The sequence below is a fragment of the Magnolia sinica genome, chromosome 9 (assembly GCF_029962835.1).
Source record: "Magnolia sinica isolate HGM2019 chromosome 9, MsV1, whole genome shotgun sequence".
NCBI lineage: Eukaryota > Viridiplantae > Streptophyta > Magnoliopsida > Magnoliales > Magnoliaceae > Magnolia > Magnolia sinica.
Window position 1 is genome coordinate 68,766,817 of NC_080581.1, and position 10,000 is coordinate 68,776,816.

General features: G+C 41.4%; 1 protein-coding gene across 1 annotated transcript; it reads right to left on the minus strand.

The window, feature by feature from the left end:
* Positions 1-5,528: 5,528 nt before the first annotated feature.
* LOC131255076 (putative F-box protein At1g49610) lies at positions 5,529-8,308 on the minus strand. The gene is made up of 3 exons (XM_058255774.1): positions 7,427-8,308; positions 6,008-6,151; positions 5,529-5,876 (listed from the first exon to the last, which is right to left on the minus strand). The coding sequence occupies exons 1-3, from the start codon at positions 8,306-8,308 to the stop codon at positions 5,529-5,531; spliced, it is 1,374 nt and encodes a 457-aa protein (XP_058111757.1).
* Positions 8,309-10,000: the final 1,692 nt, after the last annotated feature.

The following is a 10,000-nucleotide window of genomic DNA, read 5'->3' on the forward strand; positions in this document are numbered from 1 at the left end:
TGCCTTTCTTTGCAAAGGGAGCCATAAACCGCTCAGCTAGAACGGACGGCTGAGATGCTCCACATCCAACGGTCGAGGCTGCAAGTGTACAGCTTGCCAGCGAGGCAAACAGGAGGAGGAATGGAAACTTTCCATTTCGAGGAGATGCTGCACGCACGCCGGATTTGGCTGGGGGTTCGTGCACACGTGTGTTCTTTCCATCATGTGAAATCAGCTAGGTTATGGTCAGATCCGTTTCCTTGATCAGATGGACGGCTTGGATTTCCCATATCAACAGTGTAGGTGGGCCTTTGATCACAAACACGGACGTACGTCCGTCCCCTGTTTGCAAAACAGAAAGAGAGAGGGAATGTCTCTGTTTAAAGGATTTTCGGTCAGTCCCGTCTGACCTATTCCTCCTGATCCGGCGTTTCGCTAGAGCTCCCGCACCGTGTACATGTGTGCTCATGCGTGGGGTCCACAGCGGTGCCCTGTGCAATCCATACCATTCATTCACCTTGGAGGTCCCAAGAAAGGCCTCTACCAAAAATTTAGGTGGATTCAAAGCTTAGGTGGGCCATGCCAATGCACTATAGTCTATAAACGCTGGTTTCTATCGCTCTGACAGTCAGATCACCATACCATCAAAAACCAACAGTACAAAGGGTCTATAGGACTACTTAAGTGTAATTTGGTGACTGGATAATGGATCAAATGGCCTAATACATTAACAACCATATCACCATACTTATAATGATAATATTTATTACATATGTGCACGTTTTCTTTGATCATGTTGTGGGTCCCGCTATGTAGGATCTCTTGGTTTTATGTCATTAAATATTTAATTATTATTATTATTATTATTCCTATTATTTTCATTATTATTGTTATCTTTATTATTTTTTCTAAGTTGTTTATCATGGTATGCACCTTGACCAACGCCATTTATTTAATATAAGGTTCGATAAGAAAGATTAGATCAATTTAGGTTTGTAAGTGAGTCACACTTTCTAGATGCATAGGTTATCTTATAATTTATGAAGATCCGACGGTCAGATCATTACAAAATATGATCAATGGTAATCCCTACGGTTCTCGGCCTAGTTTAGGTAAAAATCATCGGAGAGTTTAGTACTCAAGCGGCCTAATCGAAATAATGAAGTGGTGCACATCTGTGGGAATTCCTAAAGTTAAGTGAATGATGGATCTGTCGATCCAGACCTTAGGGCATAGGATAGATGGCTTGATGTATGGATTGAGACTGTTTCCAACGGTTGGATTTAGACTAGAATGAATGTGAACGCTTGTCTAACCTAGGTTTGTATTTATACCAAGTTAGGTTATACGGTAATACTCGAGTACTCCAAGGCACGGGGCATTACAGAACCGTTTTGCTCAGGTCGGCTTCTTCGAGTGGGATGGTCACTAGTCTTTCTTGGAGGAATTTTCTGTAGGAGCTCTGGAGTCAAGGACATTGACAGTAAGGGTCTACTTTACTGACCCCTTTCTCACCGCCACAGCATAGCATTTTCGGGCTTCGCGCTGATCTCTTCGGAGATATTCGGCTCCTCCCTCGGCGGGGAACTTCATCATGAGGTGATAAGTGGACACGACCGCCCTCATTGCGTTAAGGGAAGGTCGGCCCAATATAATATTGTGTACCGATGGCACGTGCACAACGAGGAAGTCAACCAGAAGTGTGACTTGATGCTGCCCTTCCCCTGCTGTCACGGGGAGGGAGATGGCTCCTTCGAAGATCACCTTATCTCCAATAAAGCCATGTAGGGGGGTCTTTACAGGTCGAAGGCGTGACCTGTCAATCCCCATTCTCTTAAATGCCTTGGAGTAGATGATGTTGGTGGAGCTTCTAGTATCAACCAGGATGCGATAAACCTTGTGGTTAACTATAGTCATAGCCACTACCAGGGCATCGTCATGTGGATGCTGGATTCCGAGCACATCATCTTCTGTGAAGGTCAAACTGCAGGGATTCACTCGAAGTTCTTTCCTCGGCTTTTCGGTCAGGTGGACATAATGCTCGGGGTCCGAGCTCCAAGAGTAGGCTTTGTGAGCCCTATTCGAATCACCCCCACTTGATGAACCGCCATAGATGGTGTGGATCTCAGCAGGCTCTTCCATAGTCTTGATCGGCTGCTCTTCTCTCCGAACCGACGTGTCTTCCTTAGTGTATCGTCGCAGATGACCCCTACAGATGAGGGTCTCGATCTCGTCCTTGAGATCCACGCGGTCGCTCGTATTATGACAGTTGTCATGATGGAAACAGCAGTACTTGCGCTTGTCTCACTGTTCTACGTTGGTCTTCATACAGACTGGCTACTGCAGGAGTTTCTGATACTTGATTTCCAACAGCATCTATTCCGGAGATGTGTTGAGGGGGGTGTAGGAGCGGAACTTGCTCTCAGGCCTCCTGCTCGGTTGGCGATCGCAAGAGGCTCGATCGTCTAGCTTCTTGCTTGTTGACTGAGGCTCTTTGTTCCTCGGTCTTTTCTCCTTAGACGACTGCTCGGCAACTTGGACATTCTTGTGGGAGTTAGAGAACTCCTTGGCATTGGTGTATTTCTGAGGTTGGCTGATGAGCTCAGCTAAAGTAGTCGGCGTAATCTTCCCAATTGAGAAGATGGACTTTCCCTCCCTGAGTCAATTGAACATGGAAGAAAGTGTCATCTTGTCATCGTAGTCGTCCACCAACAACGTCTCTTCATTGAAGCGGGCAAGGAAGTCTACTTGAGGGTGAACAGATGAGTAGTCAGCTTCTGACTCTTCTTACCAGAGATGAACTGGGTAAGGAATAATCTGCTAAGCTTCACAAAAGAGTCGATCGTCTTTGGTTTAAGTTGTCGATACCAACTCCGAGCAGATCCGGAAAGGGTTATCGAGAAGGCTCTGCACATCATTGCATCCGTGGCTGACTAGATCTACATCCACAAACGGTATGATTCTACATGCTCCGACAAGTCTCCAGACCCAGAGAATTGGATGACGAGAGGCATCCTGAACCTCGACAGCATCACTTCACTCATGATTTCTGAGGTGAAGGAAGGCTCGGTCTCTTCCATCATTACCCAGACTGTAGTCGAGACGGATGTAAACTGTTGATTCTTCTACAATGTCTTGATCTAGTTGTGGAGTTCCTTAAGCTAAGCTTCCCAAGGATTTTGATTTTCAGTTACTGTCTCTTGGGAGGCCTCTGCCACCTCAGGCGTTCTGCCCTGTCTTCTCTTCTCCAACCGATGGTGGAGGTTAGTAGGGGCCAGAGCTGAAGTTGTGAAGACATATGATGGCTCCGCATCCCGAGCAAGTTCCGGGACTCGGGCGGACCGATTCTGGGACACTGCATTGTGCGTAGGGTTGGGAGATCGTGTGGGCTGTGCCTGGGACCCCCTGACCCGAGAACTGACTTGCTGCGGTCGTTCCTAGGGTGCCGGGGTGGCTTCCATCGTGTTAAGAGGTGCCTGCTGGTTTTCTTGCGCCTTCATTCAGCTGATTTCGTCCTTCAGTATCTGGATTTCATTTTGTAACGCTTTGTACTTTCCTTCTCGGTTCCAAGTCCGTTGGGATGACCCTATTGGAGTTGATTAAGTATGTAGCAGCAAAGACAACTGATGTTGTCCGCCAGGTTCGGGTTCCACCACTGTCACCTATTTCTTTCTCTCTCCATTTCTGATAAAACTTTCTAGATTAGGTGAGCAAAGGAGACCCTGGCTTAAACAGGGGACCCCCTGATGCCTAAGTTGAGCTAGGAAATCTGGGTCTAAATCGCGTAATGTAAAGAGAGGGTGTAAGATATTACGTACCTGTTGCAATGGGGTCCCTTGGTATTTATACCTGTGGGACGAGCGAATCGTATTCGTCAATCTCGGCATGATCTACTCTATCAAGCGGATATTGCAATCGTGGAGATACTCCACATTCTTTGGATCGTGTAGCGCATCGTGTCTTAATGGAGCGTATCTCCAGGTGTGACCTTTGGCCACGTCCACATTGAGACTGGTTTCCCGGCTCAGACCTCGTCCCATCTGAGTTCGAGACTAAGTGCTTGTGGCCGAAATTCATAGTCGAGTCGTCGGTGTCGGAGTTTGTTAGGTGTGCCTATTCAGGGCTTAGCCCTCGGCCTCTAAGTCGAGGATGAGGATGAGGACGAGGACGAGCCCCCGGCTCGGCTATCCTTCTTCGGATGAAGATGAGGATAAGTCCTCGGCTCAGCCAACCTTCTTCGGATGAAGACGAGGATGAGGACGAGCCTCCGGCTCGGCCAACCTTTTTCGGATGAAGATGAGGATGAGGACGAGGACGAGCCCAAGCTCGACCATCCTTCTTCGGATGAAGATGAGGATGAGGACGAGGACAAGGATGAAAGCTCGTCTTACTCGGCCTAGGGTCATTGTCTAGAAATCTGTTCCCGCTTGACATGATGTTCTCCTTCCGATGCCCTACTAATTGGGTTGGATGGCGTGGGACCGACCATGTTTGACCCTATCCAGATTTCCCCATAACAGATTGAAATTTGAAAGAGAAGGTCATTTGCCTATGTTTGTGAGAGTAGTTGATTTCTTATAAATTTATTTTGGTTTCATTGTTTGGGGAATGCTTGTTATTATGCGTGGCCATGGTGTGTTTGATGATTGGATTTAGGAATGCTTGTTATTATGCATGCCCATGATGTGTTTGATGATTGATTTTTGAGCTCTATTTATGTTTCTCACATACAGATTGTATGATGGTATTTCTTGTATATAATTGGAGTAAATTTGAATGTATTCTGCTAAAGAAAAAAAGAAAAAGAAAAAAAGAAAGAAGAAAAGTGGCAACTCAATAGGGCCTTAGTTTTCTCGTCAGAATAGAGCACATGAAAACAGAGTTGGTAATCCATAAGCAATCTTTATCACCTGTCTAATTTTCATAACATAACAAATCAATTATCGCCAATACCTTCAATTAAAAAAAAAAGCTCAAAACAATTGAAATGTTAGAAATGTAAATTGCAAATTAGGTAAACCCTCTATCCTCTATAACCAGTTTTAAATACCATCCTCTTGAAAAAAGAGAAGGTAATTGGATATGGCTGATGGACTATGGTTGATTTCTTATGAATTTATTTTGATTTCATAGTTAGAGGAATGCTTGTTATTATGCATGCCCATGATGTGTTTGATGATTGGTTTTTCAGCTCTGTTAATGTTTCTCATATAGTGGTTCTATGATAGGATTCCTTGATTATAATTGGAGTAAATTTGAATGTATTATTCTCAAAAAAAAAAAAAAAAAAAGTGGCAACCCAATGAGGCCTTAGTTTTTTCATCAGAATAGAGTACATGAAAACAGAGTTGGTAATCCAGAAGCATTCTCTTTCACATGTCTAATTTTCATAACACAACAAATCAATAATCGCCAATACCTTCAAGATCGAAAAACTCAAGACAATTTAAATGTTAGAAACATGAATAGTATATTCGGAACACTCTGTCCTCTATAACCATTTTTGAATCCTCTCATCCTGAAAAAAAAAAAACGAAAGGAAAAAAATCTCATTGATCGAAATCATACAAGAACAATACTTCTGCGCGAGTAGAGGCTTTGTCAAAAGCTTGAACTTTTCTCCCCAACTTTGAGAGTGATCTTGACAAGTTTACCTTATCCTCATCACAAGAATCTGATTTATGAGTGATGTGGATAGTCATTTTCTCTAGGACCACAGCATGCTTTAACAAGACTTTCACAAGTTGTATTTTGCCTTTGATATTCTTGAGAACAAACATCCCCTTAGTGAGGCCAGATATCTTGATAGTCTTGAGGCGATGTAGAAGACAAGAGAATCGTGATTCCAAATATCCTTTTTTAACAGACTCATGTCTGTACATTAATGTCTGATCCAACTGAGAACACAGGTGCATTACCTATTAATACTTTACAAAGTAGAGTAACTTGACTATCGAAAGGTAGCATTATTTTATAGTAATAAATGAAAAAAGAAAACAAAATATAGTGTGGTGGAAGTAGAACTCACATATAGGTATCCATGAATTTCCTTAATTACAAGGCTCTGAAGATCAGGTGAACTCTTCAACAAAGAAGCTATACCAGGAAGTTCCCACATTTTCAATGCTGACTCTATCACCAAACACTTATGCATAGAGATAGGAGGTGATACCTGCTTCAATTCCCACATAGAAAACACCTTCAAAGAACCAAAAAAGTTAGGACATAATAATAATAATAAAAATAATAAACCTTAAATAAATATTAAAAATTTGATTTTCCCACTCCAGAAAAAAGTATAAACGATGAGATTTTAATCTTTCAATTCGTCAAATTTATTTTGGTATGCTAGTTTTTTATTATTATTATTATTATTATTATTATTATTATTATTATTATTTAATGATAACTACAATTTTATTAACCGAAAGCTCCCAAAATTTAAAGCAGAAGCCAGAAAAAACAGGCAAATCAAAAAAAGAGAAAAATAATTTAGACCATCGAGTTGCAAGAGCTCATTTTAATTTATTTATTATTATTATTTTTTAAACAACCACCCACACCACATGGGCACTTGATCCCTGGTCTGTGTTGAAACAAAGTCTGTTTAACACTGATCCATGGAGTTGGACCCTGCAAGAAGCCAATTGAGAATCATTTGGAAAATTATTTTGGTTCCAAAGAATTCTGTTGGTCAAGTTGGGATGAAACTAAGATCTCAATAGATTTTTCTTTCTTATTTTTCTTTTAAAAAATTAGGTAAGATCTCAACTTTTATAGACAAGCATCTTTGTAACATATCTCGTTAAGCAAGATGGGAGTTCAAAATGCAAAACTAGAGCTATATGACCTAATTCAAAAGTTAGTAGCCTATTGAACTAGTGTTTTTCCTGGTCATGAGAAACTGAACTTTGGTTTTGTTAAATCTCCTCTATTTGAAGATGCCTTTTGTTCATGGGAGCTTCCCATGAGGCCGAGCTCTGTGGGCCCTTTGATTATCTATATGTTGGACATCCACACCAACAATCATTAAGTGGGCCACACCACAGCTAACAGTTGAGAGTGGATCCCCACCCATTGAAATCTTTTTTATTGTTTATAGGGCCCATGAGATGTACGTAGTTACCTTCTTGACTGTTTATAGGGCCCACTGAGATGCAGTTCAGATATCTGGCTCATCCATTATTTGTGTGGAGGTGACACCAAATTTCATGCCATACCAAAACTTGGGTGGGCCCTATTGAGTGCCTTTATATGTTTTAGACATGATTTGCAAAGGTTTTAGATGGTGTGGCCCACTTGAGTTCTGGATATGGCTGATTTTTGGGACATATTATAACATGTAAATGAACAACAAATGCATAGTGTGGATGTCTGGAACATATAACGGTGGAGCCCACATAGACCTTACATTACATATAAAAATCACTAAATTAATAAAGCATACCTGAATGCAACAACCATGTAGTTTAAGAACTCTAGCACGATGGACATCTTTCAGAATCTCCTGCATCATTCTATCCTCACTTCTTGTGATAAAGCAATTTTGTTTATGAAAAAATTGAAAATCAAGGGACACATCAGTTAGTGAAGATGCACTTTCCGGCGAATATTTAAAATTGTCGATTACCATAGAGATGTCCAATGATAAAAGGTTTGAGGCACAAATATCCAACTCATATTCTCCTTTCAAAGATAAGTGCTTAAGCTGCCCATTCAAAGAAGCAGGAATTCTGATATCATTACCATATTCTATGACTGTCAAAGATTCAAGTATTGGAGAGCAAGCCAAGAGCTCTTCCACATCGCCACCATTAAAATACACATTTGAGAGGGGCAACATCTTAAGGTTTCTGAAGCCTTTGAAAGTTGGAGGAGGGAGTTCGATTGTGCAACGGTGAAGCTTTAAAACCTCTAGTGACCCCATCTCAAGTAGAGAGAGGTTTAGAACGTAGAGGCCGGGTAACTTATCTAGTTTGAGCTCACTGGCTTTTCGCGCAATCGCAAAGTGGATCAACCCATCAATTTCTTTGTCATAGTAATCTTGGTATGTAGAATAGTCGAAGGAGAGCTGGATTCTGTGGATCTTTGGGCATTTGTGGAGAGCAAGCGAACAGCAGACGAAGCGGAAGAAATCCTCAACTGATCTATATCTATTAACAAATCCTATGTCGTGGTCATGCTTGAAGTTGAGAACTGGCGTTTGCGTCCAAACGTGCTTCCAACTAGCAGAAAGTACGCTGGTTTTTACTACGTCCTTCATCTCTAAATGAGAAAGGATTTCATGGATAAGAAAGTCTGGTAAATCACTAATCCGATCCTTCATCATCTTTACACTCTAAAGTAAAAGACCCAAGCTTGGAAAACTAAAACGGAAATGATCTACAGTTTAAAACACCAAAGCTTGGAAAAACGGAATGCTCTACAGGTTTTTTGTAAGTATAAGCTTGGAAAAACGGTGGAAAACGGGAATGCTCTACAGGTTTTGTATAAGTCTAAAGCTTGGAAAACGGGAATCCCCTACAGGTTATATGTAAGTTTACGTGATTGGTATGTTTACGAATCTATAGAATCCACTCCAATCAGGTTTTATACACTCGGATTGCGTAGCGGATAACAAATCACTTACTTAAACGTGGGAAAGCTATGTGGGCCATATGTTCTATCCATGCCATCCATTCATTTTGCCAGTTCATTTTAGGGCATGAGCCGAAAAATGAGGCAGATCCAAAAGTCAAGTGGACCATACCACATGAAGCAGCGATAAATGATTCCCACTACCACTGAAAGCTTCCTATGGCCCACCACGATGTTTATTTGCCATCTGGTAGTCGGTGTTCAATACACCCGGTAAGTTTTTAATGGTAAGTGTTCAATACCCACTGTTTCGTGGTGGTGTGGTCCATTTGAGATTTGGATCTGCCTATTTTTGGGCTAATGTAGGGTATGAAAAAAAAAAAAAAAAAAAAGATGGAAAGCGTGGATAAAACACATATATCAGACGGGTCCACATAGCTTTTACATTTATACATTTATACACGGTAGATAGGTATTCGCCGTATTGGAGCTTAGGTCTTCGCCGTATTGGAGGGAAAAGATTAGAAACGTACCACACCATTAAAACGTTACTAGGTCCCACTGTAATGTTTATTTTCCATCCAACCGGTTGATTAGGTCAAATAGATCTGGATAAAGGGGAAACAAAAAAATCAGCTTGATCCCAACTCTTTTGGCCCCAGGTAGTTGTTAATGGTGGCAATTCAATGGTGGCAATTCAATCACTAATGTGTGGTCCACCTGAGATTTGGATCTGCCTCATTTTTGGAATAATGTCCAAATACAAGATGAAAGAATATTGAACGGCCTGGATAAAATACATACATCATGCTCAGCCAAGAGCTTTTTCAGTACTGACCAGCCCGGATGTCTTGCTGTGCGAATACGGAGTCGGATGCCGAAGGAAGAATGTTTGCGTGGATGTTAATTACGTGTTACCGGTAACACCATAGTGAGTGTTTACCTTCCTGTGGGGTCCACCTTGATGCATGTGCTGTGTATCCATGCCGTCCATCAGTTTTAAAAAATCATTTCAGGGCATGGTATAAAAAATAAGCAAATCCAAAGCTCAAGTGGACCATAGAGCGAGGAATATCCACTGTTAAAAACTTATCGGGGGACACGAAAGTTTTAAATAAAGTTGATATTTGTGTTTTCACTTCATCCACGTCTGTGGCCTTATCAACATGTTAGATGGAAAATAAACATTTTATTGGGCCATGTAAGTTTTTAATGATTGCGTTCGATTACCTATTTCCTTTTTGTCGATTTGGATCTGCTTTATTTGTTGGGACAATGCACTAAAATAAAGTGCAAAAAACTTATAGACGGTGTGGATAGGAAATGTTCTAAAACCATGCTTGAAAACTCTTAAATTCTTGTATTGTTGCTAACATGAGTTTCTGCATCCATGATTATTGGTAAAACTATTCATCCTGGAGTGACATTTAAGATGACTGGATTG